At 40.0% G+C, this 22849-nt stretch overlaps 4 protein-coding genes across 5 annotated transcripts in view; 1 reads left to right on the forward strand and 3 right to left on the reverse strand.

The window, feature by feature from the left end:
• Positions 1-22849, forward strand: part of kiaa0930 — an 81185-nt gene that overhangs the window by 27584 nt on the left and 30752 nt on the right. The gene's annotated exons all lie outside the window — the stretch shown is intronic.
• LOC134463628 (microfibril-associated glycoprotein 4-like) lies at positions 4949-6744 on the reverse strand. The gene is made up of 5 exons (XM_063216813.1): positions 6623-6744; positions 6229-6414; positions 5996-6092; positions 5603-5785; positions 4949-5277 (listed from the first exon to the last, which is right to left on the reverse strand). The coding sequence occupies exons 1-5, from the start codon at positions 6686-6688 to the stop codon at positions 4991-4993; spliced, it is 819 nt and encodes a 272-aa protein (XP_063072883.1). The 5' UTR covers positions 6689-6744; the 3' UTR covers positions 4949-4990.
• Positions 7971-10139, reverse strand: LOC134463626 (microfibril-associated glycoprotein 4-like). Of its 2 annotated transcripts, XM_063216812.1 has the most exons (5): positions 9995-10139; positions 9609-9794; positions 9208-9304; positions 8728-8910; positions 7971-8492 (listed from the first exon to the last, which is right to left on the reverse strand). In XM_063216812.1, the coding sequence occupies exons 1-5, from the start codon at positions 9998-10000 to the stop codon at positions 8236-8238; spliced, it is 729 nt and encodes a 242-aa protein (XP_063072882.1). In that variant the 5' UTR covers positions 10001-10139; the 3' UTR covers positions 7971-8235. The 2 variants fall into 2 exon arrangements, with proteins under 2 accessions (XP_063072882.1, XP_063072881.1); XM_063216811.1 differs by having other exon boundaries at positions 9609-10139.
• On the reverse strand, positions 18170-20359 carry LOC134464390 (microfibril-associated glycoprotein 4-like). The gene is made up of 4 exons (XM_063217847.1): positions 20084-20359; positions 19684-19780; positions 19245-19427; positions 18170-18944 (listed from the first exon to the last, which is right to left on the reverse strand). The coding sequence occupies exons 1-4, from the start codon at positions 20351-20353 to the stop codon at positions 18688-18690; spliced, it is 807 nt and encodes a 268-aa protein (XP_063073917.1). The 5' UTR covers positions 20354-20359; the 3' UTR covers positions 18170-18687.

Below are 22849 nucleotides of genomic sequence, written 5' to 3' on the forward strand. Positions count from 1 at the left end.
TGACTTTCATCAATCTTTAAACTGTGTTCCTGGACAAATATAGCAATAAACTAGAAATGCATTCAGAGAACGCAGACCTCCGCCAAGGAAGTTCAGTTCGTTTTGGACATAGGTATAGAGTCATGATGTGGTTTCACGCATTTAGGCCTATAGGCTACATAGCATTTGTGTTCAGGTAATTGAACCGTCAAGTTGTAACCAAATTACAGTTCTCTCTGTCTCTTTTATCATTTCCATGTCCTCTAGCTGTGGACTGTTTAGTTCACCTTTGATTGTTTTATATTGGCAAAGTGATTGTTCATGCTATAGCCTATGCCTTCTGTGATTTGCCAATGCTCATTGCTACATATTAGTCACATTGTTGATGATTGGCAACATGCCTTTCATTAGGCTACCATCTCAAAATAAAAAATTAAAAGCACAATTTTCATTGGCCAACACCCATAGTAGGCCTACATATTCTACAGCAGTGCAGCGGTCCCCAACCCAGAGCGCAGTAATAGGCCTATATATAGTCCTATATATTTTTTTGTAATAACAAGACAACATACTGTAGGGCTACTTTGAGCCGTTCACTTAATTATTGAATCAGAAATGTCCAAGAATCCCCTTATCCAGTGGCAGTGCATGGATGGTTGTGGAGTGTCAGTTATTGTTTTGGGCTATTTCGCAAGGCTAAACAAACTTTTGAGAGGTAAATCCACTTGTATCATTTCTAGCTGTTTCAATATCGTGACACCAACGTTGTGCTACAAACGCAATTGCTTAGCGAGAGACATGCCGACTCGACTGGTCGCAGCTAGCGGAATCATTGCCTACCCCGACACTACACTTGTTGGAGAAGTTCCTCCTACCTGGGAATCCGTTCATGAGGGTTATTGCGAGTTGGTCTTGGCGCTGCGGGCAGATGATCGGCACCCGGGCCTGCTCGCTATTTCGTATTGAAAATCACTGTTCGCCGCATCTCCAGCGTTCATTCGTTATGAAGTCTAGGAACTAGTCTATGGAATGTTTTGTAGTGCTGATGGCTTCAGTGCGCGGGGATTGGGGAAGCAGCAAATCACCGTGGACTAACGCAAGGCAAGGCAAGTTTATTTATATAGCGCATTTCATACACAGGTGCAACTCAATGTGCTTCACAAAGTTAACAAATGTAAATGAAAGGAAACAGGGAAGAAAGAAGGAAATGAATTAAAGTCAAAAAACATTTAAAACATTAAGATAAAACATAAGGTAAAAATAATAATAAAATAAAACAAATTAAATAAACATAAAAATAAAAATAATAATAATAAGTAATTTAAGCTAGGGGAAAGCATCTGAGAACAGCTTTGTCTTGAGTCTAGATTTAAAGCTATCAATAGTGGGTGCATTTTTTTATGTCATCTGGAAGCTGGTTCCAAAACTTTGAGAGCATAGAAGCTAAAGGCTGCCTCTCCACACTTTGTTTTGACTTTTGGAATCACCAAAAGCGCGCACGCGCGCCTTTCTGTGAGCTTCATTTCATATGAATGTTTTGTGACAGAATTGTGAACTTAAACGATCTGCGAGGCTGTAGCTAAGGCTGCTGTTTGATAGCGATTTTGACTGCGGTAAGAATTTCACTTAAATGATCTGCACCGGTGTGGCTGCGTGAAGGTACGCCAGCTCAGGGCTCCTCCTCACAGAGCCGTCCTCAGTGGTCCTGAGATTAAGATCTCAGCTCTTTTGCAGGTATTCCCAAATATTGTCATTGAACTGGAAGTGTTACTTGATAGCAGCAACTGGCTCTGGCATAAGGCACATATTTTATTTGTATAGGCCTACTAGCTCTTCTAATGGAGATTGTTTCGCCTCAGCATTACCATTAGCCAGGCTGCGCCCTCCTAGTGACGCAACACCTTCGGCGGCGTGGCTTCTCTCAAATCGAATCGCGATTGCAAGTCTATAGTAACAGGCAACATTACCATGGCACTATGGGGATAACAACAGAACCAACCTTAAGCCTAAATGAAGAAGACACCTCTTAAAAGTCACCCAACCTCTGCTAGAGAAGCCTCTTCTGAGCAGCAGGACGGTGCAGCTTTCATAGGAGCTTGATTATAGGTTCACGTTTGTTCAACTTCAATCCTCAACACACATCCTCAATACACTTTTTAATGTGATTGATGAATGAGAAGCAGGTGGTGAAAAAGTACAACAAAACCCGAAAGAATGAGAAGATACTTGAGTGTCTACATATTTTAGGCCATTATTGCTGATAATGACCAAAAATGCAGCTCAAATGTTGCCAAATGTCAAAGACAATGTAATATCATTCCTTAGGTCAATATTGTATGGGAAAATGTGTCAATGTCTCTGTATGAAGCTTACATCCAAAGTTATGACCCATTCTGTATCGTTGTTTCAATCTGTCGGGTTCCAGTCAGGCGCATGAAAGGGTTAAAAATATTATAATCAAATTTATACTTGAGCAATGAGAAGCACCCAATAAAACTTGAAGTTGAAAGAATGCAAAAAGACTGCTTATTTTCTACACATTTTGGGTAATGTATTGCTATATTTGTCAAGGAACACGGTTTAAAGGTTGATGAAAGTCATTCACAAGTGCTTCATTGCATTCCTTGGGTCAGTATTGTAGGGAAAATGGTTTATCGTTTCTCTGTTTGTGCTTTACTTCAAAAGTCAACCCACATTGTCTTTTTATTAGGCCTGGTTAACGTTAACGCGTTAACGGTGCGTTAACTATTGAGGTCAATATCGCCCGATAATTTTGTCAACGCTATAACGCAGCAGGTTTTTTTTCATGTTTTTTTTTTTTATGTCTTTTATGATCGTCGTTCGTGGCTTTTATTTTGAAAGCGTCAGCGCGCTTGTTGCTGCTTCCAATGACTGTCTGCTGGCAGAGAAGAAGAATGTCTAGAAAAGTAGGCAAAACAAAACGGGCATAACCTACAGAAGGACCTCAACTTCTGAATGGACATTTTCGGTACACAGTTCTAATCCTCCTTGCGCAACTCTCGAGCAGCATGTGGCTCGCCTTTTGCAGCTTGCAAGGTTAGTCTATTGTAGGCTACGGTCAGCATGAAAAGCGTACTGCGCTGGATGGCTGGCTGGCTGCGCTACTGCGCTGGCCGTCTATCAGCTGTCAATAACGCCACGCAGACTTACTAAAGCCCTGGTCAAAAGGCGGACCGCGAGATCTTACATTCCTCCCGCAATGTTTTGGTTTCTACATGGCGCTGCGCGAGCATAGTCAACATGGTAGGCTATGATTTCACATCTGCAACCTCGTCAGCATTTAAGATAGTGTTAGTCATGTCAACGTTATTGTTTTGAAAGATGTAATTGCTGTCAATGCCAACAGACAGTCAATTAGTTTCTAGTCGCTGAAACACCTTAAATAATAGCGACAGATAAGAGAGAAGGTGGGAGTCTTTGACAGTGAGAGAAGGTGGGACATATCTCACAGACGCATGCCTGCCTCTTGCCTGTTTTTTTTCTTCTTGTAGGCCCATGTACACCATCCTAATTTGAGTTTCTAATTTTCTAATATATCAGTTTCAGTAGCCTACAATCTTAAATAGCCCTAGTGTAATATTGTATGCAATAATTTGTTTCAGTAGGCCTACATTGGATAGGCATATAGCCTACTAGGCCTATATAATTTAGACTGATAGGTTGGCAAATAGCCTACATTTCCATTGTGGAATATTATATTAGACCTACATAGGTTATCTACACAGTACATATGCAAATTATTATTAATCATTTTATTTTAATAATTTATAAAATATTTGTATTTTATTTTATTTATTATTATTATTTTTGGGTTTCGCGCGCTATGCCACTAATCACGATTAATCACAAAAAGTCATTGAGTTAATGCGATTAAAGATTTTCATTTTTGCCCACCACTACTTTTTATAATGCATTATAAGTTTAAATGTTGTCAAATGTCAAATCAACAACTTAATTTTATTCTTCAGGTCAGTATTGAATAGCAAAATGTGTTAATTTGTCTCTGTATTAATTCAGAAGTTATGACCCATTCTGTATCATTCTTTCAATCTGCCGGGTTCCAGTCAGATGAATTAAAGGGTTAAAAATGGAGACTGGGGGTAATTATTTCAGCTTAAAACCTGATGTAATAGTCACATTTACACTGCAAATGATAAAGGATGAGTAGGTGGTGGGCAAAAAGACAATACAACTCGAAAGAAAGAAAAAATATTTGACTGTCTACATTAGGCCATTTTATTGTTTATGACCAAATAGGCTGTTCAAATGTTGTTAAAAGTCAAAAACAATTGCATTCCTCAGGTCAATATTGTATGGGAAAATGTGTTTATTTGTCTTTGTATGTAGTTTACGTCAAAAGTTATGACCTTTTCTGTATCATTGTTTCAATCTGTCGGGTTTCAGTCAGGCGCATTAAAGGGTTATAAATGGAGACTGTGGATCATTATTTCAGCTTAAAACCCAACGTAATGCTCACATTTACACTGCAAATGATAAAGGAAGAGCAGGTAGTGGAAAAAAGACGATACAACTCGAAAGAATGAAAAGATAATTGAGTGTCTACATATTTTAGGCCATTTTATTGTTTATGACCAAATAGGCTGTTCAAATGTTGTTAAAAGTCAAAAACAATTGCATTCCTCAGGTCAATATTGTATGGGAAAATGTGTTTATTTGTCTTTGTATGTAGTTTACGTCAAAAGTTATGACCTTTTCTGTGTCATTGTTTCAACCTGTTGGGTTCTAGTCTGGTGCATTAAATGGTTAAAAATGAAGGACATGGGACATTTTTTCAGCTTGGTGTCAAATTCTGAAATTACACACTTTAAAGATACAAAAAAAATCAGGTGCCATAAAAAATCTGGGGGTTGCGCGTGGACCAACCTTTCCAACCCTACTGCTAATTTATCAACTAAAGACATCCTTAACATGATCACATGACCTCATGGTCACATGACCTCTTCTGGTTTACAGTGATTAGCAGCTCTCTTTAGTCGTTTCCGATGAGCAGATTGTTCAGCTGTACACTCCTCAAGGACAGTGGTCTCATTTTCATAGAGATTGACTTCAGAGAGTAGACGTTGTTTTTCCAGTGGTACCAGTGGACGCTGAAGTCACTGATTGCTCCCCACATGTAGACGCCATTTGGATTGGTATGCTGGCAGGACCCATACCAGAATCCGCCCATACGCGCAGACGCACAGTTCCCACTTGAAGCATCTTGGTCCCTATCAAAGGTGGAGAACTTGAGCCCATTGTGGTAGGCCAAAGAGTCACCTAGTTAAAAAAGAGCACAGTCATGGTATTTTATCTTGTCAGTAGCAAATAAAAATAAGCTTCACAAGATAATCAACAGGGCCAGCAAGATTGCCCTCTTCCGTTGTGATGGGCTAAACCACTGTCCCCTGGCAAAAAAGAGAATAACAAAAGAATAATGGATTAATTAAGTAATTCATGCAGTCATGTGTAAATTTTGTAAATAAATAAAAAAAATGACACTAATACAATCCCGCTGAGAATTTTGCCTGCCGGTGCTGTGAAAGACCGTAGTCATTATTATGTAATTGATAAATTTGATAGTTAAGTTTGTTCTCAAGCTCACCTACTCCACCATTTGTGAAGCCACTGACATGTAGCCTGTATCCATCTACTTCAGCATTAATGGCGTCAGGGGAGATAGCGAAGGAGGAGTATTTGGCAAAAACTTTAACCCCATTGAAGTCCTCCATGTCCACTCTCAGCTCATAGTTCTTCTTCAAAGTCAGCAGGTGGATAGTCTCAAGGCCTAAATGATTATAGACATGAAGAAAAACACAGTGATTTGATGAATGCCAGTGAATAATACTACTGTAATTGAAAGGCCTTATATTACCCAAAATAGGAAATTAATCAATGAATCTTAAACTTAATTCCCATCACCTGGTTTAAAAAAATACACTTATAGATTTGGACATATATTTTATATATTTGTACATTTTAAGAATGCTATACATACCCAGCCAATACTCTCCTGCAGCATGTCCAAAGCCATTCTTGTACTGCTCCCATCCCCTGTAGAAGTTTACTGTTCCGTCCATTCTCCTCTGGAACACCTGTTTTTAGGCATTATGCTTTATTTTTTTCAGCTTTACAGGGTTAATAGTTGATATTTTGTGTTCGAGAATGTGACCTTCCAAATCCCATTAACATTGAGTAATTCAGGTAAATCAGTTGATTTTTGATACTTACTGTCCATTTTCCTCCTTCTGTTTCCATATCACAGTAGACGTAGCGTCCAGAGTTGGGACCCTCTGGAAAGATCCTGTAGACCCCACTCCTCCCTTGGCCGTCATTGTAGATATCAGCACAGTCCAGGGGCTGGAACATCAGGGAGTTCACAGCTGCCGGTAGCAGCACAGCGAGGACTAGACAGACCTTAAACGAGAAAAAAAATCCACGAAAAAACAGATTGTCTGTCAATTCACAAAACCTTGGCACAATTTTGAAAGAAGTGGTGAACGCAAAGATATTTGCATTGCCATTAATTGTAGCTATAGAATTTATCATATATGTGTACATTTTCAATATATTTTTTTTTTAAAAATAGACCATTTTGCCTCGGAAATGTATTCATATTTCTTACCTTCATTATGCTGGTGGTTACTGAAAGTACAGACTCGAGGTAAAATGTGAGGTAACCTGGTACCATACCATGCTTATATAGCTTGAAGCCAACCCTCACTTGGTGTTATCTGTTGTTTAGTGTACCATATTCAGTATTATTACTGTTTATAGAATAAACATTTACAGTCCTGTAGCTTTAAACTTACCGCTCCTTTAGATAACATGACCTAGATGAGTGAGAATCCATAAGGAAAGGATATATGATTGCTTGGAGGTCAGATCGGCAATGACATAGTCACATAATAGCTGGAAGTCCAGGAGAAAGGTAAAACTCAATCATGTAATTCAAGGAGAGGTGTAAAATTAGCTTATTTCCAGAAATGGCACAGTATCACTTTAAATCATTTTTGTTCTTTTACTTGCTAAGCTTTCTCAAAGATAGTAAATAGAAATACATTAAGTCATTAATACTGTGTGCTCCATCATGTGAAATTTAACAGGTATTAAACCTCTGAGTGAGAATTTAAAGTGATGAGTCTAAGCAACCTCAAGCCATGTCAAGTGTTGTCTCAATGTCATCTGCTTATATTACACAGTGTGACTTAAAGGTGCACTGTGTAGAATGGGTACTGCAACTATGCTGCTCATTGAAACTGTGCTGCCTATTACCAAATTTGATATTTTCATGAATATTTACTAAATAATAAACCAATATTTACTAGTATAACCAAAGTACAGTAAGTTTGCAGCTAAAAATGTCTATCTCTGGAAATTCATGAGGGTGGACCATGGAGAAGATCCCCCTTTTCATGTATGAAAAATGCAATTTTTTGAGTCAGGATACAGGTAGTGTGAGCAATGTTGAAATCAACTGGAATTTGTTTCTAACTTGTATCTGGGTGAAAGGCACTTCTAAATTTGCTTTACCACTCTCTCTAGTCTGCCTTGTTGCAGTTTTCAATATGTGATAGATGAACACATTAACCAAAAGTTCATGCTGTTCATGCTGTCTACAAATCCCTCACCCAAGGTTGCCATATGATGCTGATGATTTCTAGCCCAAAAATGCTCAAAACCTTCCTGGAAGCACCCCAATCCCGCCAAATTTGAACTAAATTCTATTGATTTGTATGGCCATAAATTTGCAGAAAAATCCACCCAAATGCCCTTTTTTTACCTATTTTTACCCGCAGACAGCCATCCTAAGCAGCCCAATTGGGCGGAAAACCGTCCAATCTGGCAACACGAACCTCACCATGTAAGCTTACATGACGCAACACTAATGAAGCAAGATGTGAGCATGACACTTGCAATTTTATGTATTTTTATGTTTAATGCATGTTTCCACACACATGTTAAAGGCAACATCATTTTCAAAAAATAATAAAGTTTATTAACGTACACAAATCATGTAGAAATACAAATATACACTGAACACACAGTACATATGAAGCAAGTAAGTGGATTGAATGGAACTTGTGTGTAAACTAGCAAATTTGCTCACAATTTTGCAATATGATCAAATAGAATAAGGACCAGAGGTGATGTCTTGTCACTGTAATAGTTAACAGGTAATTAGCTGGCCTTTTCTGTTGTTCCTGAGCAAATACCAAATATCAAACCACTTGCTCCTTAGCTCTCATTGGTCTGCACTGGTCTTATTTTCATAGAGATTGATTTCAGGGATACATAGTTTTCCTTCCATTGGTACCAATGGACACTTTTTGCATCATTAGCTCCCCACATGTATACACCATTTGGGTTGGTGTTGCTACAGTCTCCAAACCAGAATGCAGCCACGCGTATCAATGCACAGTTCTCCTCTGCCGCATCTTGGTCCCAATCAAATGTGGAGAACTTGTGTCCATTGTGAAGGGCCATTGCGTCCCCTAGCAAATGAACAAATGAAAAAAATAATAAGAGGTTAAATCAATGAAGCAATGAATTCATTCAAGTCAATAGGTTTGCAAAATAAGGTGTGTTGAGTATCTGGAAGATCTCAAGAAGTGAAGAAAAAAAAAGTTCAGCCAACTCGAAAAATGTATCAGCTGTCGATTTGAGAATTTCAGGAGCTGGTCCTAATGTCAAACAGAGACTTCATTGTCATGTAGTTGATAAACCCACCTGCTCCACCATTTCTGAAGCCGCTGATATGAAGCGTGTATCCATCTTCTTCACCGTTGAGGACATCAGGGGAGATGGAGAAGGAGTCATAGCTGGCAGAAACCGTAGCTCCATTGAAGTCCTCCAGGTCAACTCTAAGTTCATATTTCTTCTTCAGATTCAGCAGGTGGATAGTCTCAAGGCCTAAAAGGTTGCAAACATTTATGCAAACAAAATGTAAATGGAAGTATTGAATTGAACTGAATTGAAATAGGGTGGTGGATGCTGTGGCGCATCGCATAGATTATCTGCACCATATCCATGGGGACCTGAGTTCAAATCCAGCTCGGGTCATTTTTCGATCCTACCCCATCTCTCGCTCCCCATTATCTTATCGTAATAAAGATGCAAAAGTCTTTGATATCCTATCGTAATAAAGGTGCGAAAGTCCAGAAAAATGCTTAAAAAAAAAAAAAAACATTTCAATAAAGCTGTACATACCCAGCCAGTACTCTCCTGCAGGTTCGCCAAAGCCATCCTTGTATTCTTGCCATCCCCTGTAGAAGTTCACTGTGCCGTCCATTCTCCTCTGAAACACCTAGACAAATGATATTGCTTCATCACATAATGTTCCATTTCCTTTCCAAGCCATGCAGACATGCACTGTAAATATCTATATACATAAGTTGCAAAGAGAAATAGTCTGATGGCCTTTACAGATTCTATTGCAGTTCTTTAGAATATTTGACTTCATAAAACGTAGAAAAGTTAAAACATTCATTTGGGCGGTTTCAGAGACATTTCTATTTGACATGCTAGTTGAAGAAAGCCGCCAAATGAGCTTTACTGCCCCAAAGACAATTTAGTTGAAAGGTTTGTTGATTTAGAAAAAATATACTCACTGTCCATTTTCCTCCCGCTTCGTCCATGTCACAGTAGACATAGCGTCCAGAGTTGGGGCCTTCTGGAAAGATCCTGTAGACTCCACTTCTGCCATTGCCGTCATTGTAGATATCGGCACAGTCCAGGGGCTGGAACATCACACAGTGCACAGCTGCTGGAAGCAGCACAGCGAAGACTAGGAGGAGCTGGAGGGAAACAATATCAGATTCAAATTGTTGATAGATAAGCATCATAATGGCAAACAAAGCAAGAACTAGTTGCATCTGAAGGAAAAGATGATCACATTCAAATTGTTCATAAATAAACCACATAATGGAAAACAAATAAAACATTCTTAAGTACAATTTACTTAACGTTGTTCTTAAGAGACCAAATTGGTTCCTACCTTCATTGTCAAAATAGACTCAAACAGCAGTCAAGAGAACGCGTATCTTGAGTAAGATGTTATGAAGACATGCCCTGTGCCCGCTTTTATATAGTCTGAAGCTTGCTCCACAATGGCATAGTCGATTGTTATTTCGGTTGTTAAATCCTCCATAAATAAAGCTCCTTTAATCCTGCTTTGCAATAAATTAATAACTGAATATCATGTTTTTGTTCCGGGTCCAAGGTTTGGGAAATCTGGGACATTGACACCTTGAGAACGAGTTCAAACTAGCAACGAGTTCAAACTGGCCAACTAGCCACAGCTGGCATGTTTGGCGAGGTGAGCTCTATGTTCCCACAGCTGTATGTTCCCATAGTTCTAGGTGTATGTTCTCATAAGAGTTTTCTAATTTTAAAGACATTTCTCAAAAACATTTCTTTACTGACAGTTTAGGGGTAGGCATGGTTTTGGGGACAGCCTTGCATTCTTTAGTAACTAAATTTGGTACCGATCGAGTGAAAAGGCTATTCTGTTACTGTACTCTGATCCTGTACTCTTAATGGTTTGGGAGGTCAGCTGGAGTAAACAATCAGAGAATCCACAATTGTGTTATTTAAAGGGACACTGTGTGAGATTTTTAGTTGTTTATTTCCAGAATTGATGCTGCCCATTCGCTAATGTTACCTTTTTCATGAAAACTTACCACCACCATCAAATTCTAAGTATTCATTATGACTGGAAAAATTGCACTTTTCATACATGAAAAGGGGGATCTTCTCCATGGTCCGCCATTTTGAATTTCCAAAAATAGCCATTTTTAGCTGCAAAAATGACTCTACTCGGACCATACTAGGAAATATTTGTTTATTACTTAGTAAACTTTCATGTAAAGATCAAAATTGGCAATAGGCAGCCAAGTTTCAATGAGCAGCATAGTTGCAGTACCTTTTTTGACCATTTCCTGCACAGTGTCCCTTTAAGTCAACTTAAAGTAAATATTTCTCCTCAATGTTTTTAACTTCTCCGTTTAAGGAGGGGTTGGAAAGCCTGAAATGCCATGGTAATAAAATATGGGATGCAGAAATTAGGATGAAGCAGTCTGAACTGGTCTCTTGCACATTTTACAGCACTGATCATAAACGACTTCCTGGAATTATCGATAGGCATCACTGAAATCGCTTGTAATCACTGATTGTTGTAGACACTCACGTGTTGTGGTATTGTTTGGATGGATAATATAACCTTGATAAGGTGTAATTAGTCTATCACGTGTCAGGCGTTGTTGTTTTAAAGAGGCTGAATTAATCAGGTACTCTCAAGTTTGTTATGTTGTTTTCTTTATGGATAATATAACCCTGATAAGACTGAATTATATTGGTGGTCATTCTCATAATAGCCACTTATTAACGCAGCACAAAGTAGATGGCTATTGATCTTGGGCCATCATGCAGCTGGAAGCAGAATGGCCTTTCATGGACAGCAATGGAGATATAGGGTGTGTGCAGGGGTAGGTGTGTTGGGGTTAGCCATGACCTAGTGATTAATCCCACCCTTCCACTCACTATCTCACTCCATGGCTGGTGCCCTTGGACATGGCACCAGGCCCCACTGCTGCAGGGACTGTTACAGGGCTGGACTGGGTATCTGGCGTACCGGGCAAATCCCGGTGGGCCCTCGTGCGTCTCGGGCCCTCCCAATCATAATAAAAAATATATAAATTATTTTTTATTGTCTGTGCTGGTAAAAAATGACACATCAGAGCCCATTGGATGCTTCTCCTGATGCACATCAGGCTAGTCCAATGAAATACTTCGGTTCTCGAAGGCCCGCCCCTCCCTACAAGCCCCAACTTGATAAATCTCATCATCCCTTCAATGTAGTTGACCACTTGGCTTACAGCTCTGGTGAACGATCGAGAGGACTCAAAATGGAGAAAGAAGAGTGGCTAAGACGAGCACAAGAAAAGACAAAGCATAAACTAAAATAGGACGCAGCAAAATGTGCTAAAATCACTGACAAGTTGTTTAAAACTAAAAACATAAGCTCGAGCTCATGTGGTTCGGCCCGTCGGAGATGGGGAACCACTGCCTGCCAGACGGCTCGTTCTCGGCTTGGGGCACTGGGCCTGCGAGTGCAGTGCACAGGTGGTCTGGAATGAAGAGGAGGAGGAGGAGGTGTACTTTGGTCCGGGTAGGGGAAGAAAAGAGCAGGAGGAGACGAATGGAGATATTGAGGTTAGCGTTCACCCCAACACACCCGCTAGCTATGCAGTGTTGCCAAAGTTACCCATACTTCTGGGTGTTAGCTGCACTGCTTCGACATTTCGTTTCCCATTGCCTGAGACCAAGTTGTCATCCAGACTATCAAATCAGTCGCAAACATGTACATGTTTTGATGCATTTACATGCACTTCTCTTGTAATGTTGTAATGCAGCCATAGAAGTCTTTCATTTGTCTTGTCACACAAGACCGCAATGTGCGCTGCCGCTGTGCTTAAGTTTGCTTCGAGCGTGCCCTGCCCTCTCCAGATCTGAGCTCTAGCTGGCTTCAGCGTTTCCCACATATTGCATAAAAGTTGTCGTCCCTATCCCCAGTCGCTCAAATCAGTAACAAATATGTTGATTTATTTTCATGAACTTTTCTTGCGGCAGCGTAGGCATATTGGCTAACCCTTCATTTATTTCGATGTGTCGGCTGTCACAAGGACGACCTGTGTAGGGTCGACCTATGTGTATCCCGCCCTTTCCCTTTCGTAAATCCAACTTTTAAAAAAAAACTCTACTGTCTTGTGCAACTACGATTTTTTAAACAAAATGTATTTTTGTAATCTTTCCCTTATGACATGTCACGTCATTATCAAGACATCTGGTATTATCTTGAGTATCTGCCTCTTAGATGGATGTAATTGCGGATAGTAGGCTACGCGCTCACTTGACCCATTTTTGTTGTTGTTGGCATTGCAATGTGTATGTTGGAAACCTAAGCGATAAGACTTGGTTTTGCTGTGGTGAAAAAAATGGCGAGTGTCCGAAAAAAAACACTTAGCCTCTTTTGATAAGTCTCAAGCTGCATTGCAGCTCATGCATAGAAAACAACTTTTGGTTTTGTGGCGCGTTGGGAAAGGGGGGCGTGTTGTTAACATGCCATTTAGTAGGCTAAGGTGGCTCACTGACATCTGTGAACTGGAGCAATTTGAAGTGGAAGTAGGCTATAAAAACATTTAACCTAGGAAATTGTGATTTTTATTACATTTTATTATTATTAGATTTGGTGTCCAATTTACAGTGTGTGTGTGTGTGCGTGTGCGCATGTTAGTGAAATATTGCTTTGAAAAGCTCACCTGGGAAACTCCCATTGTGACACAGCACTCCGCTCTTAATGTGTTTGGGTCTGTGGGACCAGTTTGCAATTTGTGCTTAAGGAAAATGGTATAGATGCTTTTTTATATTGAGATTCACTGGCCAGGGCTCGTAATCAGGAAAATAAAGTTAGTTGTCCTCCTATCTCTATCTCCTGCCCTCAAACATACTCAGAACTTCAGAGGCAGGATGAAGGGAACATAGGGTGCACAGCAGATTTTTTTCCTTTTCAGCCCAGGTCCAGTGGGCCATAATATCTTCTGTGTAACAAAAACATGAACACCATACATAGGCCTATACATTATACATTATATGTATGTATATATACACCGAGACGATGTCATATAACGATACCGTACCTACCGATATACCGATGGAGGCATAGGCACTGGGCCCTCAGGCGTCAAAAATTGCCCGGGCCCTTTTCAGATCCCAGTTCAGCCCTGGACTGTTACCAATACACCCTGCACTTAAAATAACTATGAGTCGCTTTTGGATAAAAGCGCCAGCTACGTGTAATAATATAATATAATGTAATGTAATGTGGGCTACATTTTACTGTTGGCCTTCGCGGAAGGCACATTTTGCAAAAAATGACAACAATGACATCATAATTTCGAGGGAGGATTTCAAGGTAACAAGCCAATTGTGGAAAAGATTATTATTGACAAGATATACAGCCGTAGGAAAAAGTTTGTTCACCCTTTGAAATTTCTTGAATTTCTGTCAAAATTGGTACAGGAACTGGAATTGGATAGGAACAGTCAGAGTCTGCTTTAACTAATTCCACCCAAACATTAACATGTTATCATATTTTTATTGCCCATAAGATGTACACATTCACAAGATAGATCTTCCTCTGACAAAAAACAATTGAGATGATATGGCATGAAGTCAAGAAAGCTATTCATTCCAGACATCCCAGAAACCTTGCTGAAGAGGAGCAATTTTCTGAAGAATAGGGGTCATTTCACGTGAAATCATACACTTTGGGACCCGACCGACCTGGATTTCAATCATACTTGGTGTGCCTTTTTAGTAGCAAGGTAGCACCCCAGAACTGCATTGGTTTGAATCTGACACTAATATTAAGGGAGAAACAGACTAGGAAAGGTTCACATGTGAGGGTAGGACACTATACACTCAGCCTTGAATATATCAGTCAGTGTTAGTCATAAAAAGATGCCTGTGGTGTTGTTTGAAAGCTCTTTTCTGGCTCTACATATTACACAATCAGCTTGTAATACAACAACTCTCAGAATATGAATTATGATAAATTGAAAAATTAAAAATTGAATATCTAAAAAAGCTATTTTGAAATGGCCAGTTCCTTGTCCAAACGTAGCCGGCAATGTCATGAGCAACACCTCAAATGCTGGTGTTTGGTTCGTTATTCATTTCAGAGAGAATTTGACTCACAAATATGGCATCATGCAGACCACTTACTAATAATATGGTAATACCATAGTAGCATCACATGACAAAACGAAAACAAAACAAAAATGGTCAGTGTCCATGGTCCCAGGTTTCAGAAACTAAGGCAGATGTCCATTTATACACACCAAATGATGATATGTGAATGTTTGAACATTCCTTCTCTGTGTACCTGTGCCATCTTCCCTTTACCGTACTTTAAAGAGATAATCAATGGCTGCACTGTCATTTTGTACTCTACCAGTGCATTTGAAGCAGCAGCTGTGTCTTTTGTACATAATGTATAAGTACGTCCCGTTGCAGTTACAGGTTCCACTACCAGAAGCACATCCTGATGATCCATGACAAGTCTATCTGGTCTGAAGGGAAAAGTGAAGGATGGAGATGGTCCATGAGGATGCAGGAAGTTCAGTTTCACCTCTCCAGTGCTCGGCATACATTCCTCAACACATGCTAGTCACCAGTTGCCATCATATACAGCTACAACATACCCTTTGATGCTTGAAAATGTAACACATTCCTTTACTGAGCTCACTCTTTCAACTCTGCCTTCTCTGAGTGCCTTTTTGATTCATAATTTGATTCTGAATGATTCATTAGTCCAATGGTTTAGGATTTTAGCAGGAGGAAAAGACAATCATCAATTGTATAATAGAAATGTCCTCTTAAACAAAATATTTCTTCTCAATGTTTCTGACCTTCCTGAACACGCTACTGGATTCATCAACTTGTATTAATTTTGCAAAGCTATTTGTATGTGACTTCTATTAGTAGTTGTAGTAGATAGTCGTAATTGGTATGTGTGCTATTGTTGTTTTGAGACAAGATATAACCTTAAGATGTAATTAAGGTCGTGTCTTTGGAGGTGTTGTATTTTTGAGGGAATTCAGGTCACATTTATGGTGTTGTTTTGATTGATAATTTAACCTTGATAAGAGATCACTTTGTTGTCTTTTGTTACTGGTATTGTTGTTTTGATAAGGTATCTTGGTAAACTTTAACCTTGATTGGAGAGAATTTTAATCACTCGCGTTTCACTTTTGAGACATGGGTCATTTAATATGAAATCTGGCACTTTGGGGGCCAACTGACCCAGATTTTAATGAAATTTGGTGTGCCATTTTAGTGCCATGTCAAAACCCCAAAATTGCATTGGCATCAGTATTAAGGGACAGACTACAAAAGTCTGAATTAAGAGAGTCGGACACTAAGTTATACATTCATTTTGATTATGTTTAGGGCACATATAAATGGTTTTGATACTGTGAAATCTCTTGTCTGACTACAAATTGCACAAAAACATGGAATAGAATAACCGGATATTAATTTCATACCGGGTAATGTTTTGCCTAAAGTTAGGCTATACTATCATTAACATCTCAAGAAAATTTGGTCATTTCAGAGATGATGTGACTTGTGACGTATAGGTTGAAATTAGTTGTAGTAGTGATACAGTAATAGAGAAGACAACCCCACTTGACACCACACCCTAATGCTAATGCTAATTAGAGCAGAGTGTCAGGTGCGGTACGTGTACCACTAGGGGTATACAAGCGCACTGCAGAGAGAACGTGGGACAATTTCATGATGGCAACAAATGTATATAGGAATATTGTTACATTAGGATAGAGGAAGAGATATAGGGCATGGATTAGTCAAGTCAAGTAGGTTTTATTGTCAATTTCTTTACATGCACTGGTCATACAAAGAATTTGAAATTACATTTCTTGCTTTCCCATACAGACATAGACTAATCTAGGTAAGGACATAGACAGTATAGACATAGACAGTACTTATACATGGACTTAAGACAGTATGGACATAGACAGTGCTCATACAGACATTTAAAGTGCAAGACTGGACAACAGAAGACTTGTAGAGGACATACATTAAGAGGTATTGTTGTGCTTTTGTGCTTTTCCTAAAAAAGTCCTTTATAGCGTTCTGACATGGTAATAGTAGCATTTTGAAGAAAAAATAAATATTAAAAAGGTCTGTCAAGTACACCAGCAGCAGTGTGTGTGTGTGTGTGTGTGTGTGTGTGTGTGTGTGTGTGTGTGTGTGTGTGTGTGTGTATGTGTGTGTATGTGTTTAGTGCAGGTAGAAGGTGCGGTGTGCGTCTGTGTGTGTGTTCGTGTGTCTGTTTGTGTGTGTGTGTGTGTGTGTGTGTGTGTGTGTTTGTGTCAGTGTGTGTATGTTTGGGTTTAGTGCAGAAAGTGCAGTGTGCGTGTGTGTGTGTGTGTGTGTGTGTGTGTGTGTGTGTGTGTGTGTGTGTGTGTGTGTGTGTGTGTGTGTGTGTGTGTGTGTGTGTGTGTGTGTGTGTGTGTGTGTGTGTGTGTGTGTGTGTGTGTGTGTGTGTGCATGTTTTGAGTTAGTGCAGGTTGAAAGTTCAGTCACAAGTATAGTAGTGCAGGTGGAATGTTCAGTCGCAGATATGGTGGTGGGGGATGGGGGGGGGTTGTCAGTGGCCTTGCTGGCTAGAGGCTGACAGTGGAGGGAGAGTGGGTTGAGTGTTCAGCATCTTGATCGCTTGGTGCATTGTGCTGCTCGCCAGCCTGGTGGTACGGGAACGGAGGCGCCTGTACCTCTTTCCAGAGGGCAGGAGGCTGAACAGTTTGTGTGCAGGGTGGCTTGTGTCTTTGATGATCATCAGTGCTTTCCGGGTGAGGCGTGTGGTGTAAATGTCCTGCAGGGAGGGGAGTGGTACTCCAATGATCTTCTTCGCTGTGTTCACAACACGCTGGAGTGTCTTCCTGTTTTTCTCCGTGCAGCTTCCTCCCCACACTGTGATGCAGTTGGACACGACGCTCTCTATGGTTCCTCTGTAGAATGTTGTCATGATGGAGGGTGTAGCACTTGCCTTCTTTAGTTTGCGCAGGAAGTAGAGACGCTGATGGGCCTTCTTCGCCAGTGATGTAGTGTTGGTGGTCCAAGAGAGGTCGTCGCTGATGTGCACTCCAAGGAACTTGGTGCTGCTCACTCTCTCCACAGCATCGCCGTCAATGGTCAGTGGTGGCAGTTGTTTTTGGACCCTTTGGAAGTTGACAACAATCTCCTTGGTCTTGTTGACATTCAGCAGGAGGTTGTTGTCTTTGCACCATCTGGCCAGCAGGTCTACTTCTTCTCTGTAGTGAGTCTCATCGCCCTTGGTGATGAGGCCCACCAGTGTTGTATCATCCGCAAACTTCACTAGATGGTTAGTGCTGTGGGTCGTTGTGCAGTCGTGTGTCAGCAGCGTGAACAGCAGAAGGTCCTCATAATATGACAAAAGCTTAGGGAGTATCCAAGACAAAAAAAACATTGGCAAACCCTTGCTTAAGGGACTACTGTAGAGCAACCAATAATCTGTAATAACTGTAAGCACTTTTGGATAAAAGTGCCAGCCAAGTGTAATGGAATGGAACAGAAAGGAATGGAATGTTTTCACTCCCCTGGAGTCTCCCATCAACTTTTAGAGGCCCTTGTACAACACCGTAGCAAACAGTATGTTTTTATTACTGTCTTTAAATCCCCCAACATGTACAGCTGTGTGTGCTTGTACATTGTTGTGTGCATGTGTGTGTTCCCCTTCTTATCAGCTTTATTTAGCTCCTTTTGGGGATCCCATTTCATCCAAGATTCCCTGATCATAACATCTTATTGACTGACTGAAAGAGGTGGGATGAGATGTATAAATTCATTCATTCATTTATTCCCATGTATCTTCACAGTGGGCTTAAAAAGGTTCAGTAAAACAAAATGAGACTGCTGCATTACCATTTTGGATTAATGTTGTATTTCCACACAATGATACAAGACAATGTGAAATACATTTTTATTTGGAGAGAGTTTATACTTTACATCAACATGTTCCTATGCAATGCCAGGTAAAAACATGCACTGAAGTAGTATATACAAAGCAATGGATTTTTTATCATGCTATACATCGCTCAGGGACACTGGTCTTATTTTCATAGAGATTGATTTCAGGGATAAGTGGCTTTCCTTCCAGTCGTACCAGCAGGCACTTTTTACATCATCTGCTCCCTGCATGTATACGCCATTTGGGTTGGTGCGAATACAGTCGAAATACCAAAATCCACCCAAACGGATCAATGCACAGTTCTCTGTTGATACATCTTGGTCCTTATCGAATGTAGAGAACTTTTGCCCATTGTGATGAGAAAGGGAATCTCCTAGAAAATGAACAAAAAAGGGGTTAGATCTATTGTTGAGTAATTTCTGAAGTCATGTCTATAATTTTGCAAGAAAACAAAAGATGAAAAGAATTTTTGGAAGGTCGCTTAATTGAAAATAAAGTCCCCGGTGTGCAGGCTTTATTTTCAATTTTCATGTGACTGTTAGTCCTGCACCTAAAATATTTTTGAGACGGATGTGCACGTTTTTTATCTTTACTGAACACTCCAGAAGTTAAAACATCTCTTTCTGACAACTCGAAAGAGTTCATAAATAGTGAAGTTTGCTTTTAAACCCACCTGCTCCCCCGTTTCTGAAGCCGCTGATATGAAGCGTGTATCCATCTTCTTCACCATTGAGTGCATCAGGTGAGATGGCAAAGGAGTCATAGCTGGCAGAAACCGTAGCTCCATTGAAGTCCTCCATGTCCACTCTCAGCTCATATTTCTTCTTCAGATTCAGCAGGTGGATAGTCTCAAGGCCTAAAATGTTGCAAACATTAAGGCAAACACGATACACATGGAGGTATTGAGACACTGCATTGACCTAATAGGAATGACACATTGAATTAGGCATAGTCTTGTGGTCATACTGTAAAAGTTTTCATGATTTGGTAGAAACAGGGCTCTAATTTAACACCAGCCATTTTGATGAAAAAGTTAACTTTGAGCCCTGGGTAGAAATATCATGTCAAATATTTAATTTTCACTAGAAATGTTTGAAGAATGCTATACATACCCAACCAATACTCTCCAGCTGCATGTCCAAAGCCATTCTTGTATTCCTGCCATCCCCTGTAGAAGTTCACTGTGCCATCCATTCTCCTCTGGAACACCTGTGTTCAAAGATTACATGTGTACATGTCAAGCTTATTCAGGTGGACACATTTGATCACAGTTACAAATATAGTCTGTTGCCCTTTAAAATTTGTCGGGGGTTTTTCTTACACGAAGTTATTAAAGGATGAATATGAGCATATTAATTACACACAAAACCCACAAACTTACTCACTTATTTTTTAGACTGACCAAATGTGTGACAAGAAAAGTAGATGCCTTTATTTAAAAGCATTTAGTGTTTACCAAAACTGGATTCATTCCTCTAAAAATGTTGTCGATATGGGAAAAAAGATACCCACTGTCCATTTTCCTCCATCTGTGTCCATGTCACAGTAGACATAGCGTCCAGAGTTGGGGCCCTCTGGAAAGATCCTGTAGACACCACTTCTGCCATTGCCGTCATTGTAGATATCGGCACAGTCCAGGGGCTGGAACATCAGGGAGTTCACAGCTGCCGGGAGCAGCACAGCAAGGACTAGAAACAGCTGAAGGAAAAACACATCACAGTCAGATTGTTGATAAATACTTACTTGTAGCAAATGTGTTCTCTCTACGTCTACCTCTAACATTTTTGGTATCCTCATTCTCCTTTAAAAAAATTTAACTATAGTTTTGCAAATAAATAATTTTAGAATTCTTCTGTGCTTCTGCAATCTTTAACTTCTTCTCCTACTTAGTTATTTTTAAGTATCCTACTGTACCTTCATTGTGAAATTACGCTCAAATAGCAGTCTAGGGAATGCTTATCTTGACTTAGATGATATGAAGGCATGCCCTGTGGCTGGTTTTATATAGTCTGAAGCATACCCCACAATGGCATAGTCGATTGTTATGCCGGCTGTTAAATCCTCCATCAATAAAGTGCCATTAATCCAGCTACACAATAAATTAATAACTTAATATTAGATTTTCGTTCCAGGTCCAAAGTTTGGAAACACACATGCCGGTAAACATCTTGACACACATTAGCACCTTGTTTTTCACTTATCTGATGGTAGATTAACCCATATTGTCCTTGAGCGACAGCGTCAGCATCAGTTTCTTGATTTGAGCTGTTTTATTAAAATGTGAGTAAAGGTATGTCAGAGCTGAATGAACACATGAGGTTCCTAGCTTTTAAATGCAACTCATTTCATGTTTGTATGTGCTTCGGCGGCTGAGATGTTTAGGTTTTAATAGGCAGAGGGCACTTTTTCCCTAAAAGGGCATGGGCTAAAATGGGTTAATATAGGGCAGTGGGATGTGGGAAAATAGACATGCTCCCATATGGGTACAGTGCCTTTTTGATATTTTTAAATGCAAGCATGATGTAAGCAGGAAAGAAGCACAAACAACCATTGTGTAATAGAAATGTACACTTAAACCAAATATTTTTCTTCTCCATGTTTTTGACCTTCCAGTTTAAGGATGTGTTGGTCGGCCTCAAATGCCACAGTAGTAAAACGAGGAGAGCAGAAATTAGGTTAAATCGGTCTGAACTGGTGTCTTGCACATTTTACGGCACTGATCATAAACAGGTTTCTGCATTCATCGACGTGTATAAATTCAGCATAGTTATTTGCAGGTGACCTCTACTAGTAGTAGAAGATAATTAGTGGCCATAATTGCTCATGTGTGTGTTGTATTTTTGATAAATAATATAACTTTGATAAGATGTAATTAAGGTCACAGTTTTGGAGGTGTTCTTTTTGATGGACAATTTAACCTGGATAAGAGGGAATTGTGCTCACATTTATAATGTTGTTTTGATGCCTTTGTTGCCTTGTCTTGTGTTTCTGTTATTTAATTGGGCCACACACCCATCTCAGATTTGGCTTTGAAAATTCCAGTGAGTGCTCAAAGGGTCCCATTTTAGCTCCCAAATCAGCACATATTGTATGCAGAATTTCATTTTACGAAAACGAGGCAGAATACCATCACAATTTTTGGATGTGAAATGCTATTTTTTTCAAACCTTCATGTCTCATTCATCACCAAGGCACACTTTTTTTTTTTTTTTTTTTTTTGGGGGGGGGGGGCTTTTCGGCCTTTATTGGTTTTTGTGAGACAGGACAGTGGAGGAGAGACAGGAAGTGAGCTGGGAGAGAGAGATGGGGATGGACCGGCAAAGGACCCGGACCGGGAACTGAACCCGGGTCGGCCGAGCGGCAAACGCGTGCCCCACCATATCAGCCACGGTAGGGCCTACCAAGGTCCGCTTTTAACATAGACTTCACAGCAAGTCTGTGAAGATGAATGTTTAATAACAAACCTCTGTCTTTGAAATTACATTTCCCACCGGTCAAACAGCAGACTTTTCAAGCAAATTGAGCTTTGATCAACCAAAAGCACACATTTAAAAGTCCATGTTCTACAAGTACTATTACCAGATTTGACCTACCTTAAGTTCTGTAGTTACGGCTGTCTGAATGTGGCTCCTTTGAAAAGTCTGTTCTAAACAGGTTAATGATGTTGTTGCCAAAATGTATTTTAATGAAAAAACTATAAGTAGTTGGGAGGTTAAAATTGTGTTCTTTTCCTATTGGAAAGTGTGTGAACCTTCTGGCTTTTTTTGTCAGCGGGATCGTTCAGAGATTTGGTGTGGAATTATTTTTTTGTTGTTTTGATTGGTATTAACCTTCAACCGTGAATGGAGAGATGTTTAGTCACTCACATTTCAGGTACACCCCGCTTTTGATGCATGCTTTAACCTTGATAAGACTACATTGTCTTGGTCAGCATGCTTATTGCACCTACACATAAAAGGAAAAGTTCCACCCTGTGCCCCATTTTCAAGAAGTACACTGTATAGGTTTAGTTAGGTTCATCTCAGAAGTCAGAAGTTGGCCTGATTTTCTTGCAATTTTCAGGATGGGTCACAAACCGCTCTAAGTAGTACTGTTTAGTATTTGCCAAGGATCTGTGGACTTTGTTTTGAGAGTTTTTTCCCCACTACCACTGTTTGGATCTTTGGGATTCCCAGTTTGAGCTTTGTCAAAGCATTTTGAAATGTCAAGTGTGTGTGTGTGTGTGTGTGTGTGTGTGTGTGTGTGCGTGTGTGTGTGTGCGTGCGTGTGTGTGCGTGT

The sequence above is a fragment of the Engraulis encrasicolus genome, chromosome 15, assembly GCF_034702125.1.
Source record: "Engraulis encrasicolus isolate BLACKSEA-1 chromosome 15, IST_EnEncr_1.0, whole genome shotgun sequence".
NCBI lineage: Eukaryota > Metazoa > Chordata > Actinopteri > Clupeiformes > Engraulidae > Engraulis > Engraulis encrasicolus.